General features: G+C 50.2%; 1 protein-coding gene across 1 annotated transcript in view; it reads right to left on the bottom strand.

Moving 5' to 3' along the window:
• The window catches only part of LOC119434867 (mediator of RNA polymerase II transcription subunit 17-like), a gene marked incomplete at its 5' end in the record, with an annotated part of 50,551 nt that extends 30,962 nt beyond the window's left edge, over positions 1-19,589 (bottom strand). The window contains 2 exons of the mRNA XM_049659624.1: positions 13,093-13,363; positions 19,455-19,589. Coding sequence (XP_049515581.1) covers positions 13,093-13,363; positions 19,455-19,589 — 406 coding nt within the window. The remainder of the gene's footprint in view (positions 1-13,092; positions 13,364-19,454) is intronic.
• Positions 19,590-27,430: the final 7,841 nt, after the last annotated feature.

Raw genomic sequence — 27,430 nt, 5'->3', positions numbered from 1 at the left:
CAATTTCTCTCGCATCCCGATAATGGCAGCGAACAAAACTTCAAGGAGCGGGCGGCGCCGACACGGTGACGCGCGCGTGCGGAGACCATTGAAGGTGAGAGAGGAGGGCGGCAGGGAAGCGCATTTGACCTCGGCAACCCCGTCACTTCGGTGGCTCCCCTCACCCTCCCTCTCAGCTCTCTCGTAGCTCCCTCACCTTCAATTGTCTCCATGTGCGCCCGCCGGCCCGGCGCCTCCTCGAAGTTTCGTTTTCTGACGTCGAAGCGAGCATTAGCCGGTGTGGGCAGTTTCGTTGGCCGGACTAGGCCTTGTGGGAACCCTCGGGTCCCCTAACCGCCGCACGGGCAGCGAACGTCGCGTCAAGCGCATGCGTGCCAGGGAGAGTTGGGAGAGGGGAAACTTTCCCTCCGCGGGCGGCGCGCGGGAATCGCAAGCGCTATCAGCGCCACCGGGTGGGTCACGTGAGATCCCGCTGATATCGCCCGGGTCTCTTTGGTCTCCAGCAAGCGGCGACGGCGGAAGTCTCCGCCGCCGCTCCCGTATTCCCGCACGTGGTTAGTCAACCACGTTCTTGCCGCGGCAAACGCCGCGGCCCCCCCGTATTCCCCAGTTGGTAAGTCGGAAGCCCTTCTTTACCTAGTGTATTATTCTCTTCGAGGGAACCCTCAGCGATGTCAACTATAGCTAGCTGGCCTGCTCGAAGTGTTAGTTGCAGTCGTAATAAATGCTTTCCGAGTGTACACGTGGTTGTCGTCTTTTGTTTCCTCGAGCTTGTACCGGACCGCGGTTGATGCGCAGGCATGCGCCAACCGCGGGGCTCGGTGTGTCGAGGCAGAGGGCCGTTGGCATCCCCCCATATCCCGACAGCCTTCACATTGCTTCCCTCTGCGCCGCAGCCGCAGCGTTGGCTGAGACGTCGGCACGTACACGCGTGTTCCGGCATGACGCAGAAACGGCGGCCTTACCATTTGAGAAAAGAAATATTTTTTTTCTTTTTTAATTCTCCACGCGGCGTTGAGGGGTCTCTCCTAAGCTTTTGCTTTATGGCGGTGTCAGGGCAATGCCAGTCGGAGGCGCCGCCACGTGATTTAGTGTGCTGCTGAGAGCATTGTCGGTGCGCGGTTATGTTCCAATGAACCGTCGCAAATGCTTTCGCGTTCGAATTACCGAGCGTTCTCGCCCATTGGAATGCACTTGACGGGACCACAACGTCAGTTCGAATTAACTAGATTCAAATGTAACTATGTTGTGCAAGAAATAAATGCTTTGTGCCCTTGCACCTCAATATGGGCTTGTCAGCTTCAATTTTTACTGGATTCGCATTGTACATTTTCCCGGATCGTACGTTTATTTTTTACGTATTTTTTTAGAACGTATGAACAAGGTTCTACTGTATATATATATATATATATATATATATACATACACACACACAGGTAGAATGCATGGCTCTTTAATACAGGGCAGAGCAATACCAATGATCGATGGCAGCATCCCATCATCTTCAACTTCCCCTCATGTCTTTCCACAGCAGCAAAAAACAAAAACTACTACGTAACATTAACTCCCAGTGGCAGAAGCACCGTTTTGATGCATTTTAGTGTGTTGAATCAGCGTTCAAATAATAAGGCTTCAGTCGGGAAACGTGCATGATGTCAGTCACTGGTGGATCCGAAGAAGACTTGGGAGTCAACGGCGAGATCTTAGTTTGGTCACTTGGCGCAGGACCCACTAAGGCCCGATGTAGTGCGGCAGCAGTGTCTGGCACAGGCCGATGCGACGCGAAGGCAGCCAGAGCAGGAGGGGACCCAGGACTGAAGCTAAGATCCCAATGTGACGGTCATAAAGGAGCTTTTGGGTCGTCTTAGGAGAAGTGGTGCTGCAGGAAGCAGCCGCCCAGAAAGGAAAAGGAACTGCAGATGTTTTACAAAAGCAATATTGCTGCGATGGGGAAAAAAAAAAAAAAAAAAAGTCCTCCCGACTCGCAAAGTGGCTCATCCTTACTTGTACTGTTCATCTAAAATGTGGGCACATACCTCATCTGACTTCAGCTCGGAAGGAAGCCTCAAGTAGATCACGGGCGATGCAATGTGTCATGGCCGCACGAACAATGGCATCGTGAGTGTATAAAGTAGTGGAGTTGGCATTGGGAGGGAGAAAAGAGTCCAGAGTCAGGAGCGGGTCGCTGCCATTGAGCAGATAAAAGAGAGAGCAGCTAGTAACATAATGGCATGACGAATTGTAAGCAAATGCCACAAACGCCAAAGTGCAGTCCCAATCCCTGTGGTCATCAGAGACGTACATGAAGAGCATGTTTATGAGTGTGCAGTTGAAGTGCTCAGTAAGTCCATTTGTCTGGGGCGGGTAAGCCGTGTGAATTTGTGAGATGTTGAGCGAAAGCGGATAAGGTCGTCGACAACTTTTGAAAGAGAGCAACGGCCCCGATCAGTGAGTAGCTGGTGAGGAGCGCCAGGGTGCAGGATCACTTCGACAAGAAGGAAATCCGCAATACCAGTTGAACAGCTAGTTGGAAGGGCTCATGTATTGGCACAACGCAGTGGGTGCGCACGCTCCACCCGCTGCAGCGTGTGCCTCCATAATATCTAGTTCACTTGCAGAACCCTCAGTTTACTTTTTGCTGATTGGCGCCTTAGCTAGGGAGCGCCGCACCGCTCAGCTCTATCAACAGTATTCTAGTACACTCTAAATGCAGCCGCCCTGGCCATTCCTACAGCAGTGACAACAGCCGGGAGTGGCCGGCGTGCGCCTCCCGTCATGCAGGAGGCGACTCAGCGGAATGCGAACGGCAGCACTATTTTTCTGAGAACAAATCCGCTCGCTGTTCGTGGCTGTGATGAAATAATTCGGCACGCATGTCTGTGTGCAGTCAGGCGGTAACGAACGTCAGAGACGCACGAACGGATGTAAACGAACATTTATCTAACATGATAGGACTGAAACAAGACAAGCACTAAACACAGAATACAGAGCAAAAGCCCTTAAAACAAACACGTCTACACGAAGTCCTAAGTGCAGCGTTCAAGGAAAAAGCAAGTACGTCTCACAGCTTCAGTCCTGATGGTCTTGTCGATCGGCGGTAGATCGTCTGAGCTGTCGTGATGATTCCCGCTGGAGACGAACCAAGGCACAATGACCCTCGTGGGAGGCGAGCCAAGGCAGGATGAGGCACTGGTCATCAGATGAGGCACTGGTCATCAGATGAGGCAGGCGACAGCCCACGACTGCATTACGGTGGCCAGAGCACTCGAACAGGTGTTGGGCGGGTGGCTTCCACCACCACAACTTCATGTGCCACCTCGAGCAAGAGGCGGCCTCAAAGCAAAGGCCTCGGTTAGGCCTCACCTCGGACACAGCCTGAAGCTACTGCAACAGGCGGCTACGAGCAGGCAAAAGCCAGGCCTGCTCCAAACGGCATCACACCAGGCACCGACAGGCCGGCGCATTGTCCTCAGGGCCGCCTCAGGTACCGCAGCAGGAGCTCCCGGAACAGCGCGCTGGTCCTGCGTCTTCCAAGTCACGAGACCCCTCTGCCCGTTCGGCACCCGCCTGTCTTCTTCCTTTCCTGTTGCTTCTTTTTTGAACGCTGGGAAGCGCGCAAGCTGTCCCTGGCTCGCCTTCTTCGATTCATTCTTCATGCACAAATCTTGAGAGTTCTCACACCCCATGCACATACACAACACTGATAAGGTCACTGCACTAGTGGCTACTGCCGGAGCACACAAGCCTGAAGCCCTTCTGACAGAGAATGGTGCGATTGCAGTCTATTTTCTGTGTTTGGCGCAGTTTGGCACAGAAATTTGGGGTTTTATCAAAATGGCGCATGGCAGAGTAGTCAACCCTTGAAAGTTCAGGAAGAGGAGTCACGCACAATTGCTGGTAACTGTGACCACGGTGCTGGGAAGGGCTATTGGTCATGTCAGGAGAACGTCATAGAGCAGGGATATTACGCATTGGCCATCACGAGAGGTTGGAAAGGAGAAATGGGGATGTAGGTTGCAGCATCAGGTTGCAGCCGGACAAATTCAACGCACCGAAGTCAGGACTGGTCTGCGGCAGTGTCGGCAGACTACTCGGGCAGCTCAGGGCGGAAGAGACCGGTTGAACAATCAATTAGTGCAGAATGGACTGTCAAGAAGTCTATTCGAAGAATAAATTTGTGAGGGCACTCAGCAAGTACAGTGAAGCGAACAGATGTTGGGGCACCAGCAATGGTTAAGCGGGTGGTACACATTCCCATCACGGCTGTGGTGCTGCTGTTGGCTACTCAGACGGCAGGTGACTCAGCAGGTGTCAGAACTTCCCGGAGATGACTACGAAGATCTGAGCGTATAACTGACACTTGAGCTCCGGTATCAATGAGAGCTCTAACAGGCACACCGTCAACAAAAACTTCGATTAGGTTCAGCCTGGAAATAAGGGTCAATAGAGGTTTTGCAGTCTGGCTCGTCAATGCAGCCTCACTTCCGCAGCTGCATTGTTTAGTTTCCCGAGCCAGAATAAGGTGGCGACAGTCGAGATGGAGGCGAACGGGACTGGCGACGTTGCGGTGAAAGCGAGCGGCTGGCAGTGTTCCTCCATCTAGTAAGGTCGCGATTGTAGGGCTCAGCGAGAGGGGACAGTGGATGACGTTGACGTTCGAAGCTGCGGTCAGCATATGATCGAGGCAAAGAGGACCAGCGGCTGTAGTAGTGGCAAGAGATGTGGCCAACCCGAGAGCACACAAAACAAATAGGTCTGTCATCTGGTGTTTGCCACTCAGCTGGCTTCCTGTAACATTTGGTTGAATTTGGTCTGGGTGCAACAGTAGCAGCAATGACAGGTGCAGTAGGGACAGAACGCTGGCCAATGGTTGGAAGAATGTTCATATTTGCCATCTCTTGGCGGACGACGGCTTGAATGAGCGAGATGGTTAAGCTGTCGTGTGCCTGTGGACCGTGAGTGAGCGGAGCCATGGCCTCTAGCTTGCAACAGATGGTGTGCGTCAAACTCAGTGATGCTGGCTGTTGATGTAGCATTGGTAGGTCGTCACAGGAGGAGGTGGCAGCCGTATTGGGAAGCCAATGGAAGCACTGTGCAATACGTTTGCTTTTAGCTTGCTCGAAGCACCGGCACTCCAGTGTGATGGACTCAACCATTGCACAGCTCTTGCAAAGAAGCAGGTTGAATGCATCGCTCGCGATGCCCTTTAATATGTGGCCGACTTTATCTGCCTTGATTTCCTTATTATTCTTTTTTATTATTATTCGCTTTTTGACAAAGAGCCAGAATGTCCAGAATGTGCGAAACGTACAATTCCATGGACGTTTGGGCACGAGCTCTTTCTTGCCTGCTAACTGGCGTCCAACAGGCTTTCCGAAAAGATTGCCCAGCTTCTCTTCGCATGTGTCCCAAGTCATAAGGTCGGATTCGTGCGTCTCAAACCATACCTTCGCGGTTCCTTGCAAGAAAAATATAACGCTCGCCAGCATAATAAGTGTAGCCTCCCACCAGTTGTGTTTGCTGACGCGTTCGTAGCATGCCAACCATTCTTTGTCATCAACCTCATCGGTGCCGGTAAAGGTTCCCCGGTGAAGAGGGTAGGAGAGGACAACTTGCAATATTTTACAATGCCAGTAGCACAGAAAACTCCTTTACAGAACTTTGCTAAGCGTTATGGCTCAGCCCATACTTGAAGCTTTGCGACTGCCTGCCATGTGGCCTGCTGTGTCGTGCATTGTTGCAATGCTGCGAAGTGCAACTTTGACTGCGCAGTGCAGACAGTTTAGAATGTGTTCTAATTCATCTCAGTGTTGTCCACCTACATGTGAGCTTAAGCCATTTTGTTCAATAGGCGCACAGATGAACTTGGCAGGCATGCTCACTGCAATTCTCGGCTTGTCACCTGCCGATCCAAACGCCACTCCTATGGCCCTCGGTGATGCATGGTATCTCGGGTCCGATCAGTGATGACCCACTTGATGGGTGGCACACAACTCACGACAGTTTGCCACCCGCCATCACACAGCACAGTGGCAAAGGTGCTGCTGCTTTGCTGAGTGTTGCTGACCAAAGTTATAGTTTGGTGCTGAGATGATGTAGATATATTCGCAATGGCTGTGTGGCTCTCAAAAGGCCGACAAACCCGGTCGTCAATGAACTTAGAAGAGTGTGGGTGTAGGCCAGTTGGTGATTGATGATTTGGGAAGTTACCGCAAAAAACACATGGGACGAAGAAAGAGACAACATGAAGCGTTACTGACAACTACAGTGGAATCTCGATGATACGAATCTCACGGGGTCATGAAAAATATTCGTATTAGCCGAAATTCGTATCATCGAAACACAATTAAAACTAACCAAATTATGGGGGGATGAGGGGATCAGATCGCGAAAATCGCGAAAAAAATTGATTTTTGAAAACCACACGTTTCAGTATCTGCAACGCCTAATCTACGCTGTATCAAAATGGTTTGGCTGAAAACGCACTAAAAGTGGCTGAAAAAGATTTATTCGTCAGTGCGCAGGGCGAGAAAACAGCTTTAAATCGCGCCAGATCACCGCAATTCACAGAGACATATCTCGTATTTCCCGCCACCGAGCGCCGCCACGTTGGTATCGTTCGAAAGCTCAAAGTTTCGCCGTTCCGCTTCTCAATTCGTCCGTCGTCGCCATCTTGTAACAAACGCGCAAACTCAAAAGAAGCGCGGGTCTGCGATAGGTAGTCGCACAGGCCCTCCGATGAAAGCGGGCCTCCGATTGGCTGCCGTGCTGAAAGGCGTCTGTCCATTGGTTGCTGCTGTGGCAGGGGGAAGATGGCAACCGCAGTTGTCTGCTTCGTAAACCACGCCGGCGTCTTCACTTGACACGCAGAATTCGGATTACTGAGAGCTCCCAGGTTAGTGATGGATCTTCGCTCGTTGGAGAAGAAATTTCGGACGAAGCACGCCTTCGGAATAAGGAAGCGCAAGCCTCCTACGGCAAGAAAAATACGGCGATTAGCCGGAGAAGCGGAGGAGCACCCGACTGAACGTGCCACGCTACCTTGCATCGTGGATTATGTGCCGTGCTATCTTGCACCGTGTGACTCCAGCAGCGAAACCGACAATCGCCCTGTGTCATCGGCACCGATAACGCAGTCGACGGAAGATGCGCGAACGGAGGCTCCTCCGCCTCGGCGTACCGCCGCGCAAATCAGCAAAGATCGTATCTCGGTCGACATAGCTCGCTGCGACTAGGCAAAATGGCGCAAACGCAAAGAACGCGGCCCGAAGCACAGCAGCCACTCCGTCCGATGGGCGGCCGCCGAAAAGGAGGAAAAGCGCAAAAGCAACAAAAGCGCCACCGATTCAAACTCTTCGCGCCCAGTCGCGGCCTCTGTGCTGTCTGGCGTCGCGTCCGCACCTCTGAACCAAAAGAGAAAGGGAGAAAGCACGTGACTGCGCGCTGTTCTCTTTTGCGGCCGTCGGTGGGGCGGCGTTTATTCGTATCAACCAACGCGGGTCGAAAATCGATTCGTAACAACCGTACTCTAGCACGTTGCAAAGTAATGGGGCTCGGCCGGGACTACGGAAAAATTCGTATCATCTGGAAATTCGGATTAGCCGTGATCGTATCATCGAGATTCCACTGTATTGATTTTATGAAACGAACGCCAAGCTTATATTGATCACACACAAGTATGCACCCGAAAAGCAACGAGAAAACAAATAAACACAGAGTGACATTTCATTTATTTCATTTTTATTTTCTTAAAGACCCCCGCGTTTCAGGGGAATTATATAAGGGGTGGGGTTAACATTGGAATTTATCACACGTTATTCTTGATGACAGGTGCGATGTAATTTTATATAGAAATGCTGATGGGCAGGTGATGGCTGCGATTTCATCTGGATGGTCGTTCGAGTGACTTGCTGTTTGGAGGAAAAATGATTTGGAAAAGGTAGTCGTATGGGCAAGTTGGCGTGAGACTTTAAACGGATTACGGGTGCGTTGAGATATGCACGGTAGAGGTGCGCAGATGCAAGGTTCTTCTTGAGCTGGGAATAATAAAATTTCTGAAATAGACGCAGGCTAGGAATACCTTCGCGACCTTCAATGGGGATCCGACACAAATGCTAAAATAAACGCTGACAGACTACTGAGGCAGCGAACACGTGTGTATCACATGGAAAGAAGCAAAAGTTCTTTCAGAGTAACAGCAACTGACGGCGAACTAACACAACCACCATCCTTAAAGCGTCACAATCTCTCTTTCCAGTTGGCCATTTTTTCTGCCAATAATCTCTGTGTCTGATGACATAGGAAAGCAGCCCATGCAGCTATGGCAATGAATAGCCAAGTTCGACCCTCCAGTTCAACCCTCCAGCTCCAGTTCGATCCCAGGGAACGCTCATGCTCACGCAAGCGAATGTTAATGCACGTGCAGGTTTGTCCGAAGTAGTACCCGCCTCACTTAAGTTAAATCTTATATATTACACGTGTCGTGCAAGGCACAGGGGATTTGTATGCTTCATTTCACAGGAGGCCATGCTGCAAAACTTCATAAGTTCACAAAGTGCTGAAAAGCCATCATCAATCCTATATTTACCAGAAATCTTTTTTAAGATCAAGGGAAACCTTATGTATGTAGGGAAGTACTGCAAAATTCATCCTACTAGCCTGTTCATTAGAAATTCATGGTTCTTTGTCCTTTTTCTGAAGCTTAACAAGCAGCGATTCAGCAACTGAAAGCAAAACAGAGCTCGTAAAACCCACCTTTTCTAGACGCCCCACTTGAAGTTGAAAACTGGAAAGCTGCTTGTGGTGACATGATTTTAAAAGCGCTGCTCTGAAACATGATGAAGCTACACCCCGTTTTATAAACAGACAACAACCGCTTCATGTTTCTTTTTTCATCGCATGTGTTTTTTGCGGTAACTTTCCAAATTGTCAATGAAAGCGAGAGTACGGAGGACAACATGAATGGCACAAACTTTCTTCATGGCCACCATTTTTCCAATAAAATGGGCGCGGGTCATGTTCAAAAAACTAAGCAAGATGCTGGGCAATGTTCAAATTTCAGTTGCCTTAATACATTAGTTTATTAGATAAAGTAGCATGCGCCAGGAATCTCTGAGTAACTGACAAGGTTAAAAAATTGGTCAGCAACTGTAAATGAATTCTTTCTCTTTAGCTTTTCTTAGCTATGAGCATGGTATAAAATAAGTACTCTTTAGGTGAGGACACTCGTGAGGTGCAGTCGACCGCATAAAGTAGGAACGGTGCGCGTCCATCGGTCCCGTAACGGCAGCAGATATCTATCGGCGAGACAACGCAACTTCAGTTAGAACGCAGGTGAGAGTTTGCTTGCACGGACAAGGAACGCACGGACAACACAAGCAACCAGAGAACAGCGTCTGCACACAGCGTTACAGTGCAGTATCGGCTGCATCGAAGCGATGCCTTTCAACATGGTTACCTACCTTTACACGTCACACAATCATTTCAAATTTCCCACGAAGCGCTGGTTGCTATACCAACTGGAGATAAAACCTTTTCTGTCTTGAAGTTGCGCCGTACCACCGATAGGTAGCTGCTGCCATCAGTGGATCGACGGGCATGCAATGTTACTTTATCTGGTCGATCATGCCTCGCAAGCAAGCTGAGGACTGTCCCCACTTAAAGAGTATATACAGTATAGACCACTTATAACGTAACCGCTTATAGTGCAGGACCGGATATAATATGCTTTTTCAGATTCCAATTAATTTTCCAATATGACTCTGTATACACGTATCGCTTATAGTGCAGTTGCAGGAGACGAAATACCGGTTACAGTGCAGCTGCCTGGAAGTTTGGCAGTCAACCGAGATGGCAAACGCTCCCCTCAAGCTGTAGATATATTCCGATGTCAAGCGCACATGCGCATCGAGCTCAGCAACGTTACGGTGGCGAACAACCGTCGTCTATACTCCAGCGACACGACACAACCGGCATGTCTGGCGCCGTCGGGCGGCATTCCAACGTTGCTGGCACGTGAATAGCTCCGTTCCTATTTATCGCCCGCCGAGCCGGGCCGGCCACGTATCCCAGCATTCTTCTCGCGGAGCAGGCCGAATGATCCAATGGCGGGAGCACACGAAAGCCAGTCCGCCGCCGCAGCTCCAAGCAAGGTGTGAAGCATGCACAAGCAAACATGTACACATCTCACTTGATGTGTACCCAAAAAATAATCGACCGCTGCATACAGAGTACATCGCTTTCCGCGGGACTCAGCCCTTGTTCACCGCGGCAGTTAAAAAGTTGTCGCAGTTTCACCTGAAAGGCGAAGCATCAATTGCGATAGCAAATTTGTAGAGAGCTATACGGAGTAATGATATTAGCTTTATCAGCTGTATAAACTTGGACATGCAGCAGCACCGGCAACACGCAGAACTGTTGTCGACGCCGTCGGCGTTTTGCCCGCGTTCGCTCAAAATGCGTGCGGCATTGGTGACTGTTGCCGGAGCCTCTGATATAAATAGGCACTTGGTGCCGCAGCTAAACGTCGCCTCCCTTCCCTCCCCCCCCTCCCCCATGGCCTCTCGCGCGTCGGAAGAAGGCGCGTTTGCTCTACATATATGGTGATTGTAAAGGAGGAAAGAGATGCCTACTTCTGCAGCCCTTAAGCGGGCAAGGCGCAGAACGCACGTTTGTTCTCCGCCGTGCGTTCACTCCCCGTGAAAGCGCGCGCTCCTCGCGCCCTTTCACTCACACATACAGCGTTCGACGCACGGCGACGATTTCATCTCCATTGACGTCATACGAAACCTCACGGCGACGGCGACGGCGACGCCGACGGCAGAAATCTGATTTTGAGTGTCCATATAATTGCTATCGCAATAAAACTCCCGCGTCTCCGCTTCGAATACATCGTGGAGCAACACTGGCCTTTCTCACTGCCGCGTGTAGCTTGTGGGGATTGAGGGTTGCGCCGGCATGATTGCGCGGGCTTCGCCTGCTCTGCCATCCCTCGCCATCGTTCCCGCTGGCCTTATTCCCCGCCCGCGCCGCGTAACCGGTTCCCGCGGTGGCGCTGCGCACGCGGCGGTTGGCGGTGAGCTGACGTCACGCGGCCGCGCGTTTCGGCTGCTAGCGGCGGAGCGTGGCTCGGAACTTATCTCCGGGACCAGCGCACGGTACGTTCATGCTTTCCTCTCGTCCGCCGGCACCTTTGTGACTACAGTTAAACCTGGATATAACGAAATTGACAAATTCCCGAAAAACTTCGTTATAAAGAGGATTTTGTTATATGCAGGTTCGGCATGAAAATTCGAAAAATAAACGTTTACCGTATTTACTCGATTCTAACGCGCCCTCAATTGTAACGCGCACCCGTTTTCCGTTTTCGTCGAAGCACTCATCCTCGGAATGTCACCCCAGGTACCGGATGCGTGGACGCGTGTCGTTTCGCACAAGCGCGAGGCATCGGAAACGAAGAGCGGGCGTCACGATGGCGTCGTAGCGTCGTATAGTGTTACAGTAGAACCTCGCTGTTACGTTCCCGGGGGCTGCGTTTCCCCGGCTGTTACGTCGTTTTCGACCGGTCCCGGCACAGCTCCCATAGAACTCAATGCATTGGTAACCCCGCTGTTGCGTCGCAACTGTGGGACCGTTCCCGCATCATATGTTGCGAACTGCCACCCCGCGCCGGCCCGAGCGGCCATTTTGACTTTTGATGTCACTTGGCTTGGTGGCTTGACGATGGCATTGGCCGCCCAAAGTGCCAGGGGCGACAACTATGACGTATTTTCGGTTTCCGCCAGCAAAAGTATGGCCCTTGAGATCCGTATTTGCTATATAAAGAGGGTGTCCATGACGCGTTGTGGCCCTAAAATTGGTTTTGGCTCATAGATATTCCATATACAGTAAAAGCTCGTTAATTTGCACCTCGTTAATTCGAATTTTCGAATAATTCGAACTAAGTGGCACAGTCCGGCCATGCTCCATAGAGCCCCATGTATTGAAAAGCTCGTTATTTCGAATGCTAATCCGGCCCGCCACGGATAATTCGAACTGCGCGCCGCCGTAGCCAGCTCGCAGTCTCTGCTGTTAAGCGACAGATGGCGCGACATACACTATCATCATCGCGTGTTTTTAGGGGGCAGCACTTGCGTTTATTCGCAAATGCTCTGCCGCATCGTCATGGACAGCGGGATACGCAGTGCGTTCGGTGGCAACCCCGAAATCGGCCATTCTCTCCGTCGCCAGTGCAATCGCAACGTCTAACTTCTAAGCCTCTCTTTTGTTCTGTACGCGTCCGTCGCAGACCGACACTGCTCGCGTGCCGCTATGTCGTCGCGTGGAAAATACCGTGCCAAACGTTGAAGGAAAAAGTGGAAATTCTGCGGGAAGTGGATGCAGGGAAGCAGAGTAAGAATGAAATTGCCAAAAAGCACGATATACCGAGAAGCACGCTGTCGACCTACATCCGCAATAAGAAGACTATTGAGGACTCATACGCGGCTGAAACTTTCGCCAAGGATCGGAAGAGAATTCGTACAGCAAAGCACCCGGACCTGGAGGCAGCGTTGCTCGCATGGATTAAGGAAAAACGGAGCCAGGATATCCCATTGAGTGGCTCCATCATTGTAGCGAAGGCGGCTGATTTCGCGCTACGTCTGAACGTCTCCGACTTCGCCGCTTCGGACGGGTGGTTTCACCGCTTCAGGGACAGACACGACCTCGTTTTCCGCAGTGTGTGCGGCGAAGCCAAAGCCGTAGACGCGGAAACCTGCACCGTGTGGCGGAATGGTGCGCTACTAGACCACCTGAACAGGTACGCACCATCCGATATTTTTAATGCCGACGAGACCGCCTTGTTTTTTAAACTCTTGCCGGACAAAACGATCACCTACAAGGGGGACGTGTGCGCAGGCGGCAAACGTTGCAAAGAGCGGGTGACGGTGTTGCTCGGGGCCAATATGACTGGAACCGAGAAGCTCCCCCTATTTGTGATAGGGAAGTCGCAAAAGCCTCGATGTTTCAAGAACATTCGCACGCTGCCGGCCGACTATGCAGCAAATAAGAAGGCCTGGATGACGGGCGAGCTTTTCAAGCAGTGGCTGAGGAAACTCGACCGAAAATTTGAGCTCGGCAAGAGGCAGATTCTCCTCCTCGTCGACAACTGCTCGGCGCACAAGGTGGAAGTCGAGTTGAGAGCCATTGAGCTGGTTTTTCTTCCGGCTAACACCACTGCGGCTCTTCAGCCTATGGATCAGGGCGTTATAAAAGTTTTGAAAAGCTTTTATAGACGCCACGTTCTCGAGAAGTTGCTCCTGTGCTCCGATAATGAGAAGAGCTACACCGTCACTCTGCTCACAGCCCTGCACATGCTTGTGCGTGCCTGGAATCAGGTAACCACAGAAACAATTGCGAATTGTTTCCGGCACTGTGGTTTCGGAGCCCTTAATGCAGACGCAAATGAAGTTGAAGAGGACGTCTGCGCTCCGGTTCATGTACGGGAGGTGCTCGGCGATGTGGACTTCGGCGACTACGTGAATGTCGACAGCTGCGCGGCGGTGTGCGGTACCGTGACCGATGATGAAATCATCGCCCAAGTCGTCGGCAAAGACGAAAACCCAGCCGTGGACGATGACGACGCGAATGATGAAGATGATGATGATGATGTTGGTGAAACACCGGTACGACCTTCGTTGGCACAGGTGATGGACGGACTAAATCACACCCGGCTTTTCTTCAGTTTCGAAGAAGACGAAGACGATGCTTTCCGGCTCATTCGAGCTCTGGAAGATAAAGCAGCAGCAATCGCTTTCAGAGGCAAAAAGCAGAAAACCATTACGGACTTTTTTTGCAAATAAATGTACCTAGAGGTGCTCTACCTTGTTTTTGTCATCAGATGTGGCTTTCTTTAATCACTTTCGTTAGTTCGAATTTCGGTTAATTCGAACTCGTTAAGTGTCCCCGTGAAATTCGAATTAACGAGCTTTTACTGTATAAGGGTAAGGCCACGGTAGCGGCAAAAAACGCGCGCGTCATGCAGCGAGCGGCAAGTTGCCGCGCGTCAGCGCCTTGCCGCGAGGCCACCGTGGCACGCGCGTCTCGCCGCGCGGCAGCGCGATAAGATCTCCCGCGCTCTCCGAACGGGCGAGCAACACCGCGAGCGCTCGTTGTTTCATGCGAGAGACGACGATCGTCGATTGAAAACCCGGCGCAGACCGGCGGCGTTCCGGTTGTGATGGCTCCGTGACGTCACCCTCGTCACTCTTGACTGGTTCTTCATCTCGCGGCATGCGGCATTTGTCGCAGAAATCGAACCCATTTTGCGCGGCACGCCGCAAGACCCCCGATTCCTGCCGCTTATGCCGCGCGCGGCATGACGCGTTGCCGCGCGTTTCTGACGTGCGTTTTTGCTGCGTGTTTTTGCCGGTAGCGTGGCCGTACCCTAAAGTCTAAGGGCGATAACGCAGTCGCCGCGTGCCCTATGCTTTATGTGCGAGTGAAAACGTGCGAGGGGAGCCGACGAACATCTCGCGCGCCCAAGAAAAGCAGGGAGGAAGCGCGCCTTCTTCCGTTGCGCTCGAGGCACCGGCGAGTGAGCGAGGGGGGAGGGATAGCGGGGCGGCGCACGGTCACGCAGGCCGTATCGTGAAAGCGATCTGCGTTGGGGCAGAGTCTAGCAGTGTAGGTGCGTCGGCGGCTCGTAGCTTTCTGCGTGCTGTGTGTTCTCGGCGCTCAGTTTGCATTGAAGCGATAAACAGCACGAAGGTCACTTCGCTCGCTTCTCCAGCGGCGCTTCCACACGCCGCCAGCGTTTTACAGCGCGTGTCCGCGCTCATCGAGTCTGATGTGCCACAGCGTGTACCAGTGCGTCAGCAACATCAGCTGGAAAAGGAGGGAGTGCCGGCTTGGCGGGCTAGGCCAGCTGCAGCAAGCGGCAGGACCAGATTTCAATGAAGGGAGGGGGAAAGGTCACGCCCGCGGCGGCAAGATCGCCGAAGGATATTGCCCGTGCTCTCGCGAGTTGACGCATTGGTTATCGCCAGAGCAAGTAGCATAGCCGCCGGGACTTTTCCTAGCGGCGTGTCCCAGCTTGAGCCTGTGCTCTCGCCGCGACGTGCTATAGGCGCCTGTTGTATTTTCGCCCTGGTGTGGGACCCCTTTGGCTCCCCTCCGTGCGGGAGTTTGTGCAGTGCTGGTGCCGACGGTTTCAGTAAACGGTTTCCGTCAACTCAGCTTTACTGTGTTTTTGCGTGCGTCGCTCGGTAGCCCTTTGCGGCCTCTGAGCTCGCGCGCGAGCGGTGCTGCAGGCGACGGGTGACGCGGCCCTGTGGCTCGCTAAGCTCGAACCCGCGGTGGTTGGTCTCCTGTGAGACACCAAGAACCGACAAGCTCTGCACCTGCACACAAGCAGCAGCACAGTATATGCACTTGCTTGAGTTTGCGAGTTGCGCCACGCGCGACAGTGCGAGAGATTAGTGCATTCACTTCTGCGCTGCGCAAGCAGGCACAGCTGGGTGTGGCCTCCGAGATCTCCCCGGCACAATCTTCAAGGTCACGTGCAAGCCTGTTGCGTGCTACGCGAGGTGGTGCAAGATTAGTGCGCTCACTTCTCCCTCTCCCTGCGGCCCGCTATGCGGGCTGGCAGCTGGGTGTGCCCTCCGAGATCGCATTGGAATCGGTGAAATCTCAGCCAAGCCAAGCCAAGCCCAAATGGTTTCCAGCAGAACATATGGACACGGACAGAAAGGGGCGATGACACACGCTGGACTAGCAATTGAATGTTTATTCTTGTTTTCTGCTGGAAACCATTTGTGCTATGTGCAACCAATGAGCTCAGGCAAACACTATTCTCAAGCCAAGCCGGTGCGGCGAAGTTGGCTTGCCTCCTCGATCGCAGAGCGGAGCGCTGTGATGTGTGCCTCGTGCTGCTCGACCGCCACGAGCCAAATGGAAAGCGTAAACAAAAGACCATCACAATGGAACAGAAGGCAGCTATCTAAGGGCTGTCGTGTCAGGTGCTAAGTTGCATGTCACACACGTTAAAGATTATTTTGTTGTTTTATTCAAATCAATCTTTATTTTCCAGTAAAAGAAACAAACTGGATGGTCATTTTGGGCTAAAAGCTACAATAATAGCTTGACTGGGCCCAAAAGATATTCAAAATTCAATGCATGTGTGGCCGTGTAGCATTTCACGGGCTCCCAAAGCCGTCTTTTTATTTCCAAGTTAACAACTGTGCACCCTATTGGGATTATATTGGAGTACAGTGCAGTCCACTTACTACATATAACGATATATCGGTTATAATGATGAGTCGGCTTAAGAGTATCAACTTATGCATTAGGGCTATGATAAAAAAACACATACATAACGATACTTTATTCACTGCATGTCGGATATAACAACCAAAATTTTGCCTTCTGGATGGCGTTTTCCATGCAGAATAATCATGAAATTTGCATTGCTAAGTTCGCTCCAAGAGGGGGCAAAAAATTTGTCTATGTGAGTTTGCATCTGTTGTCATTATTAGGCAGCTTGTACTGCCTGTGTGCAAACTGCGAAAGCCACGAAGGGTATCGTGAGTTGACGCAGCGAGCCACAAGATGGCGCCAGCCGCTTCACGACCGCGTCGCCCCCGATCGTGCTCCACTATGCTATGCTATGAAACTATACTCTACGCTTGAAGAGAGAGAGACGAAAAAAGAAAAAGAACAAGCGGTGCTCGTCCTTTCTACAATCTCAGCGAGCGTGGAAGCAGCCCCGAAGCAGCGGACAGCCCAGCAGTTAGTAGAAGATGGTGCTGACAAAGCGCAAAGCTGTTTCGCTTGAGAGGAAGCTGCAAATTTTCCAAGACTCAAAGAAGTACAAGCCCGCACAGGTGCGCCGGGATCATGATGGCTGTAACCAGGGACGGCATCAGGGCACCAGGGCAACCAGGGAGGATCAACGGAAAAGGTGAGCTTTGTGCGCCAGGGTGAAACCCCCCATGATAGTGAAACCAACGCAGTGTAAGCCGCTAACATTACCGAGCTCTGGGAACGCTTTGCTACTAACGATGAAACAGGTAGTGCTTCAACAGAGGAGTTTCTGAGTGCAGATAGTGCGGCATCGTTCTGCGAAGAGATCTCCAATGGGGCAATGGTTGTCGCGACAGACAGCGGCATTGTGCTACGGAGGCGACAGCAACGACAGCGACGACGAGATTGACAATGGCCCGTCTATGACAACGACCCCGATCAAGTTGCTCACTTCTTTCATGCAAGCTAAATTATTGCCTCATCAACAATAAGAAAGTAAGGGATATTCGAAATTATACCGTGGGAAAGATTGAGGAAACCATAAAATATGAACGCAGCATAAAATCAGTGAGAAGAAAACTTGGCATAGGAGAAGGCATATGCACTGACAGATGAGCAGGGTAATATCACCAGCAATTTCGATGACATAGTAAAAGCAGCGGAAGAATTCTATACTGACCTGTACAGTTCCCAGAGCAGCCAAGCTACGTTCATTCAAAGTAGTGACAAACAGGATATAGAGGCTCCTTCTATAACTAGCAATGAAGTTAGACAGGCCTGGCAAGACATGACTCGGGGAAAAGCTGCTGGAGAAGATGGAATAACAGTCGATTTATTAAAAGACAGAGGAGATATCATGCTTGAAAAGCTTGCGGCCTTTATACGCAATGCCTCATGACTTCAAGTGTACCAGAGAACTGGAAGAACGCCAACATTATACTAATCCATAAGAAGGGAGACGTTAAAGAATTGAAGAATTCGGGTTGATGCACAGAATGGTTAATTTAGGGGCTCTCAATATAGTGATTTTTCAGAACAATGAACAATTTGCCGCAGTCCCCTGAAGTTATTTACATCGAGATTTCACTGTACTGAAATTTCAACCAAAGCGAATATCAAACAGCGTAGCGATTTTTCAGAACAATGAACAATTTGCTGCAGTCCCCTGAAGTTATTTACATAGAGATTTCACTGTATTAAAATTTAAACCAAAGCGAATATCAAACAGCATAACATTCAATTCAGAAATACAATTAAACCTGCTTATAACGAACCTCCATATAACGAATTCCTAGATATAAGGAAGTTTTTCTATTCCCCGCCATTACTCTATAGAAGCACATGTATTTGAGACCTCTATGTAACAAAGTGGCAGTGGGAGACCCCCTCGAAATAACGAATTTTCCCCCCCGACCACCTAGAGATTTCGCGCCAAATTTTGTCATTTTTGTGCGAGCAGCAATTGGAAGCACCTTTTCCGCCACGACGGAATGCGAAGCGGCGGCGTCGCGCTTGACCCGCTCGAATTCACGGCAACTGCGAGGCGAGAGCGAGCGTGCGCGAGGCGGGCCTGCATTCCTCGACCCGGCGATCTTCCCACTGCGGGCGTGACCTTTCCCCCTCCTTCATTCAAACCTGATCCCGCCGTTCAGGAGTACGCCCCTAAATTTGCGCTACTATATCGCCATTGGCATTTCAATATGGCCGCCTCCTACGCACTTCGAGCCTAGCTCCCGTAGCTTCGACCATGTGCTTGACCGTGTGACCACGTACGTGTGCTTAGGCACTAGTCTACCAATTTAGTTAAACAGCAAATGTTTACAAGCTTATACGGCGGATAAAACTACTATCCTTCTGCTAATTTGCTGTCGCAATCGATGCTCTGCCTTTCGGGCGAAACTGGGACTTCTTTGTTCATCGCAACTTTAGTGTATGGCGAGTAAATCTTGAGCGATAGTTGTATGTCTGCATGAAAGCATAAGGTGCATGGTACTGTAAACAATTTTTTTTCCTCTCTTTTGGTCACGAAAAACGGGTGCGCGTTACAATCGAGGGCGCGTTAGAATTGAGTAAATACGGTAAGCGTTTCTTTTCGTATTTTCGTGCCGAACCTGCATATAACGAAATCCTCCTTATAAAAAAGTTTTTCGGGAATTTGTCAATTTTGTTATACCCAGGTTTAACTGTATAGAAAAGCCTAAAAAATGTATCTGGCAGGCAGAGCTGCCAGTGTGTGCCTCAATGTTCCACAGGCAGCTAAACACTAGGCAGCCGAGTGGACTGTGCCACTCCCGTTCTCGCAAAGCCAGCATTAATGCCGGGAACCATGCAAGCTACTGTGCTCTGCAAACAGCACAACTGAGCCTTGGGAGATCGGCAGAAAGTTTGTTGGTCCACTTGCGTGCTTAAAGTAGGACATTTTTCTTTTTTTCTTTGTTTCTTAAGTTTCCACACACAAAGTGCCAAAATGAGTCAGTAATAATTTTTCCTGGGCTTCTTTTTTCTTTTTTCCCCGATCACAGCTAGCTGACGTCCAGTTACAAAGACACATATCAAAACTTTTGCTCAAAGCTCTCAACTGACAATTTTGGAACAGGCTAGCTGGTTTCTCCCGAACTAATCAGATCGGGAGGACAGGACGCGCGTGATAGATCCCCGTCTCTGAGTGTGCGTACCTTTCTGGATGGTGACCTGGATGTAGGAGATGCCCTCCAGCTCCGAAGGCAGCGTCACCTGCAGGGAGCTGCCAGCCCGGGGTTCACTGCTTTTGGACACCTCGAAGGTGCCGCTCTGCCAGAACCGGGATCCCGCTGCAATCGCATCAGCAGAACAAAGTCATGTGACACTAAAATTAAGACTTCTTTTTCCCTTGAAGCCTTCCAAGAGAGATGAAAACTAATAATCCTAACTTCCATGCGACATTAACAAACAATGTTCAAGCATAATTTACTCACGAGATTCCTTTTCATTCTTTGCAATATATTAGCTAATAACTAGAAAGCTAGTTATCTGTTACGCACTGCTACATGCTACTTTTGCTATTTACCACTAACTAAAATTGTATAATTACTAAAAATTTTCATCTTACTCATTGTACTCTGTCTGCGCATCCTGCTTAACCCACTCCCTTCCGTATTTACCCAAATCTAATGCATACCTTTTTTTTAGAGAGAATAGGTCCGAAAATTGCCTGCACATTTTAATCGAATATGACACCAAAACCGCATTTGCAGCGTTGGCAACAGCCTACTATCAAAGCTATCAGACGCAGCGTCATCGCCATCACAAAATGGCCACAGAACATGTTTTCGTGAAATTTGCCATGAGTTCATTTTATGCTCGACTACAATTTAGAGCAGTATTCTCGGTCAATAAGCTTCAGAGATACCGTACTTATGCAAGCATAATGTGACTCCAAAAATAACACGAGGGCAGAGTTTGTGCCCCTAAGAAAAAAAAAAAGTTACAATGCGAGCTTGGGGGGCAGTCATAGTTGAGGGGGCAAAAAAAGGAGGGCAAGGAAACTTACTATTTACTAAAAAAAGTTCACGTTATAGCAGTGTCAATACCGTACTTTCACTTTCACAAGATTTCGTGCGACTCTGTACCTCATGCACGGGTGCCAGCTAGCCATCTGCACGCAGTTGCCAGGAACAGCTGCAGACCTTTACAAGTCCGATGCAGTCTCTCACTAAAGTGATAGCAGTATCAATAGATGTGACCTCAATAATACGACCCTTGTGTGCATGGTAACTGTAACCAATGAAGCGCTATTGGCGTTTTCTCTTTTGTGAAGGTAAATTCTGCACGTGTCACTTTTTCTGACCGTAAACGTGGGGTCTACTAAAGCTATGGTTTTCTAAATCGGCAGCATGTTACATTAAGCTGCACGTTCATTTTGTTACTTTAAACCCGTGAAAACTGGGTGCACGCTACATTCAAAGGGGCGCGAGAATCGAGTAAATATGTAAGTGCCTTTGGGCCCTGAGGGTACAAATAAATGGGTAAACAAATTGATAAATAAATAAAAAATTTACACTCACATTCTGCACTTCCCACAAGAACCACCCTGGCAAATCCTTTCTCTGATTTAAAAATTACAAGATGAATCAGTTCAACCCTTATTGCGCATCACCTGGAGATAGTGGCACTGCAGTCACTGAGTATTGCCAAAAATGAAATACAGTGGAACAAATTCATACTGATTCCAGATACATTGAAACCTCGCTACTACAAACGCGTCATTAACAAACTTTTCAGAAATCCCATACCGACTGCTTTTCGCTTCATCGTAAAAATATTGCTGTACTAAAAACTTCAGAATACCAAAATTTTCGAAATAATGATTTTTTATTACAAATACCTACAGCGCCCGAGTTGGGCATTATCGTAGGGGGGTTAATTACAAACATAAAGGTCATATATTGAACTTCAAGAAAAACAGCATCATATCATTTATGGTACTACAAATATAATAATCGTAATTACAGAGAAAGACAACACATCGAATAAAAAAAAAACATCCGATTATAAAATTTGTTACACAATGCATGAAAACGGCACACTGGAAATATTGTCTACAACAGATTCATGTAAAGTTCTCTATGGCAGATGAAAAATTGGGTGCAGACAATATCTCATCCGGGAGCAAATTCCATTCCGCAATTGTTCGCGGAAAGAATGAAAATTTAAATACATTAATACGACCTTGGTAGGCCCTTATTTTCTTGGAATTGTCGCGTCTCTTAGACTGATAATGAGGTGGTTTTAAATATATGTTCTTATCGATTCCTGTGTTACCGCTGTTAATGTTGTGTAAAAGCTTTAACCTGATTATTTTTCTGCGTGTGGACTGTGGGTTATTCAGTTTCCGTGTGAGGTTAACAATGCCTCAGTACTAAATATAATATTCCAAAATCAGGGGATTCTTAAACTTCCCTGTATCTTTCACGGCAGCCAGAACAGTGTAGGCTAGCAGACGACAAGGTGCATGAGTTCAGGAAACCTGAGACGGCACAGGAGGAGACTAACGCAGGAGGGGACTTTTTTCTCCACTGCGGAGGTGACAACGCATTAGGTTTTGCAAGCGCATGCTCCGCTCGGTTAAGTGTCGCCTAGCAACAGCGGCACACCTCTTTCGCGATTCTTTCAGCAGCTATGCCAGCTACGCACACGGAAAGATGTAACCTCCGTGCTTGTGAGGATGTCACACGGTTGCACTTTCCAGACGGTGTTGTTTGCATGCACTTGCACTTTGGAATAGTTCAGGTGTCCACCTCAAGTGAGACAGCTAGTGTCCACGGCAAAAGAAAGCATTGCGCTTGGGGAGGCGACACGGAGCTTTCTCTTCGTCGGCAGTTTTCTTGGCACCAGCATCTCTTTTGCCTGCGCCGTGGTGCATGGTGGCAAAATCTATGGAAAATAGCAACAGCGCGGGCCGAGAGCCAACAGCGACGCTTTTGTGGCTAGTTCATATGGTGACAACTAATGAACTGATGGGTTGATGGGTGGAATGGTTAATTTTGTGTCTTTCACTATGATCACCTTTTAAAATAACTGTAATGAAGCGGACGCGCCTCATGTTTCCGATAGCAGCTCAGAGATGACAACAACGACCCGTGTTGTGATTTGCAAGAGAGCTCGGGCTGTTCGCTGCTGTTTATCTGCTGCTTCTCACCTTTAATTAAACATCACTACATTTGATGAAGATTGCTGGGTATCCCTAAAGTCACCCTGGAGCTCCGCAATCGTACGTTGCCCACCGACACCATGATTGACGCGACCTACGCACCGACTGTACCAACGGCTGCCCCTGTAACTTGCGCCGGCATTGTCTGTCAGCGCGACCCAGCCATCTTTAGTGGGACAGGAGAGCATGACGTTGAAGACTGGCTGTCCTCCTGTGAACGTGTAAGCGCTTACAATTAGTGGGACGACCAGTCTAAACTGACTTACATCATGTTTTACCTTGCTGACGTCGCCAACTTTTGCTTTAAGAATCACGAATCTAACATGTTGAGTTGGTCCGCATTGTGAGTTCTTGGTGTCTCACAGGAGACCAACCACCACGGGTTCGAGCTTAGCGAGCCACAGGGCCGCGTCAGCCATCGCCTCCAGCACCGCTCGCACACGGGCTCAGATGCCACAAGGGGCTACCGAGCGACGCACACAAAAACACAATAAAGCCCCGAGTTGACGGAAACCATTTATTGATTCCGTCCGCACCAGCACTGCACAAATGCCCGCACGGCGGGGAATCAAAGGGGTCCCGCACCAGGGCGAAAGTACAATAACAGGCGCCTATAGCACGTCGCTGCGAGAACACAGGCTCAAGCTGGGACACGCCGCCAGGAAAAGTCCCGGCGGCTATGCTACTTGCTCTGGCGATAACCAATGGGTGAACTTGCGAGAGCACGGGCAATATCCTTCGGCTTAGGCTTTCGGCAAGTGCGGCTCGGCGGGGTACGACCTCGCGCGAGCACTAATGGCACTGCTCGTCGGCTTAGCGTCGGGAAAAGGATCAGCACAAAGTACGCGCTCCCCGCACGGGCAAAGGCACCATGCGCGAGCTCCAGTCCTAGTCACAAAGGTGTCGGCGGACGAGAGGAAAGCATGAACGTACCGTGCGCTGGTTCCGGAGAGAAGTCCCAGGCACGCTCCGCCGCTAGCAGCCGAAAAACCGGCCGCCTCGTGACATCAGCGCCCCGCCCTCAGCGCAACCGCCGCGTGCGCAGCGCCACCACGGGAACCGGTTACGCGGAGGATGGGGAAAACCGGGGGACGGTAGAACAGGTGTTAGCCCGCGCAATGACGCTGGCACAGGCACAAGGGGCTACCGAGCGACGCACACAAAAACACAATAAAGCCCTGAGTTGACGGAAACCATTTATTGATTCCGTCCGCACCAGCACTGCACAAATGCCTGCACGGCGGGGAATCAAAGGGGTCCCGCACCAGGGCGAAAATACAATAACAGGCGCCTATAGCACGTTGCTGCGAGAGCACAGGCTCAAGCTGGGACACGCCGCCAGGAAAAGTCCCGGCGGCTATGCTACTTGCTCTGGCGATAACCAATGGGTCAACTCGCGAGAGCACGGGCAATATCCTTCGGCTTAGGCTTTCGGCAAGTGCGGCTCGGCGGGGTACGACCTCGCGCGAGCACTAATGGCACTGCTCGTCGGCTTAGCGTCGGGAAAAGGATCAGCACAAAGTACGCGCTCCCCGCACGGGCAAAGGCACCATGCGCGAGCTCCAGTCCTAGTCACAAAGGTGTCGGCGGACGAGAGGAAAGCATGAACGTACCGTGCGCTGGTTCCGGAGAGAAGTCCCAGGCACGCTCCGCCGCTAGCAGCCGAAAAACCGGCCGCCTCGTGACATCAGCGCCCCGCCCTCAGCGCAACCGCCGCGTGCGCAGCGCCACCACGGGAACCGGTTACGCGGAGGATGGGGAAAACCGGGGGACGGTAGAACAGGTGTTAGCCCGTGCAATGACGCCGGCGCAACCCTCAATCCCCACAGCTTCTATCCGTTGTCATCGACACTTATGTAATCTGATTGTAGGAGCGACGCGAATTGTCTAGTACTTTCTGGAAGCTACGCGGGCACCAGGGATTACTCTGCAACCTTCAATGACTCATGTATAAAAGCCGACGCGCTTCGCCGCTGATGAGATTTCGACGATCGCCGACTGTGTTCGCCGCTATCATTGTGCTTCGAGTGCAGCTTGCTTTTGTGGGCACAGGTTCGCCTTATAAAGAATCAGCTTCGTCATACACAGTTTTACGACTGTTTTCTTTACTGTCACTACTACGTGACAATATGGTAAATACAGTAAACCCCGACTGATACGTTTTTCACAGGACCATAAAAAAAACGTAAGAGCCGATAAACACAAGAGCCGAGACACATGAAAAATTCAGAAATGAGAGTAGTGGTGAACTGCACGAAATTTTATTTTCATTTTTACATGTGAAAAGAAGTTGTAGTTTCGCCAAAAAGACGAAGCATCGATTTCGATAGCAAATTAGTAGACACCTATACAAATCAAGGATAGTGGTTTCAGCATCCGTATAAACTTGTAAACATTTGCTTATTAACTATACAGTAGCCGACTGATTTTCCGGACTTAGTGGGGACTGAAAAACAGTCCGAAAAATTGAACAGTCTGAAAAACCGAACAGTCCGAAAAACTCGCCCAACTCCCCCCCCCCCCCCCCGAGTAAAAAAAATTATGAGGCTTAGAACGGCTTAAGAAAAGTGTCGCAGTTTCGCCCAAAAGGCGAAGCATCGATTGCAATAGCAAATTAATAGACAGCTATACGAAGTAAGGATGTTAGTTTTATCGGCCGTGTAAAGTTGTAATTGTAAATATGCGCTTACTAACTAAATAAGCATAGTGTCACGCGCGCACAGGTTACATGAACACATCTCACTCGATGACCGCGGAAACTCGTTAAAACGCTGGAGTAAGCAGCGAGTAAGAAGCAGCGGGCAAATTCAACTTCGCGCTGTCTGTTCTCTCGCTTCAACGCGAACATGGAAAAAAAAAAGAAGGAAACAGAGCATACGAAGCTACTGGCGCTTGGTGCACGCCCTTTGTACCCATCGCATATCACTTTGAAAATGAGTCCCCCGCGGGCGCACACTTCGGCCACATAGCAGATCGCTTTCAAGATACGGTGCCTGCACGGCAGCTCCGTCAGCAGCAGCCGCAAGAGCTGAACGCAGCTACTAAGTGGTTCATTTGAGAAAGGAAAGGTTGGTGCTATCTTCTGCAGCCCTTGAGGGAGCATGGCTCAGCGCCAATGAACGCAGCTCCCCACAGTCTCCGTCGCCTTCTCCCTCGCCGTGCCCCACGAGCGAACAAAGTCCGTGCGCTTCCGGCCGCCTTCCTCTCTCCCGCGTGCGTTGCCGGCTCACCCTCGCAAGCTTTCACCCGCACACAGTGTATGGCGCAACCGAAACTATATAAAAAAAAAAGACGCATTCCGCTTAAGTGATGATGACGATAGTGCTGAGCTGACCTGAAAAAAAAAAGTGAGTGGAGTGAGCGATTTAGTCCGAAAAATCGAACATTGGCACCTAGATTCGTCCGAAAAATCGGTCGCGAAAATGCATTAGCGCTATGGGAACCCTAACGGTACATCTATGAAGTCCGGAATATCTAACAAGTCCGAATTTTTGGAGTCCGAAAAATCCGTTGGCTACTGTATTAACAAGCATGTTGTCGGTGCGCACGGCAAATATGAACAAATCCCACTCGATGAGTGCAGACACTCGTTACTGCGAGGAAGCACGGCAGCAGGAGCGAGCGATGTAACCTTCGTGCTGTCTATTGCTTCAATGCAAACTGAGCGCTGAGAACACACAGCACGCACTAAACTACGAGCTGCCGATGCAGAGAGATTGTGGTTGTGAAGAGGAAGAGGAAAATCGCACCTCTTCCTCTTCACAACCACAATCTCAAGCGTAACTTTGATGACGCAGTATACATTTATTTGAAAGCACGCTAGCAGGAAGTTCCTGCACACATTTATTTACCATTTCCTGCATTTCAGGAAGTCAACTGCCTGCGTGTTCACTTGGCCCTATGGATTGCAACAAGACAACACAGTCAAAACAGAGGTCTCAGCGAAACTCATTGTGGGCGTACCCCACACATCTTGGTGTACCATGTTTGTGAAAAGGTCTACAGCTCACAAGGTGTCGAGGTGGTGCTCTAACGAGTTCTTCGTGCATATGGCAAATACGCGCAGGACACGCATTATTCCCACAACTTTGGGTGACCTCCAACCTACATTGGGTGGACTCATTCTCGAGGAGACGAGAGCGCAAGCGCATGTGCTACACTACGCCAAAGGCTACAAGGCGCTCTCCAGGAGAAAATGGAGCGAGCTCTGATCCAAGTTAGGCAGAAGTTGCGGATGAAGACGTCACCGAGACACTGGCCGCCACAGTCCTTTACAAAGAAAGCACGGAAAAAAAGGCTTCAAGTGGCAAAGCGTCGGTGATGGCAGTAAAAACTGCAACCTCCCGAAAGCACAAAAACCAGGCACACAACCTAAGTTCTCCTGCATTTGTTGCACCTGCACCAATGCAGGCACGTGGCAGTGAAATAGCAGTACTAATCGGCAGCTTTTGATGCCCTTTCGAAACCTCCTCCCCATGCCAGCCAGCCACACAATTTCCAAGTTGCCAGCAAACGCAAGGCAGCACAAGATCGTGCCACGCGCACAGCCACCACATCTATGCGTTGCCCCAGAGATGCCCGTGGCGCAGTAAAATGGACTTACGGGCCGGCGCCCAGGAATGCAGTGGCCGCTCGACCTAAAAACGTTTTTCTCGTCCAAAACAAAAATTACTCCAATTAAACTTTCAGAAACAAATCTCTTTTGTACACCCTTCTAAATGAATGCAAGCATGCATTTTTACTTGGACCGTGTCACGAATCTACATGTGCCTGAACAAGAGGCATTTCGCACATTTTTCAATGTTTGCACCTTTCCCACTTCGAGACTACTCGGCCCATCGACTTGTGTGACACTTTTGTGAAACACTTTTGTGACACACTTTTGTGACGACAACGAAGTGTCTCTTGGCGGAGTGTTGTTTTTATACCTCTGGCTATTTTTGTGAAATCTCCAGTGTATCG

This window comes from Dermacentor silvarum, unplaced genomic scaffold (assembly GCF_013339745.2).
Source record: "Dermacentor silvarum isolate Dsil-2018 unplaced genomic scaffold, BIME_Dsil_1.4 Seq296, whole genome shotgun sequence".
Lineage (NCBI taxonomy): Eukaryota > Metazoa > Arthropoda > Arachnida > Ixodida > Ixodidae > Dermacentor > Dermacentor silvarum.
The sequence above is the reverse complement of the archived record's forward strand: the minus strand, read 5'-3'. Positions and strand labels throughout refer to the sequence as shown.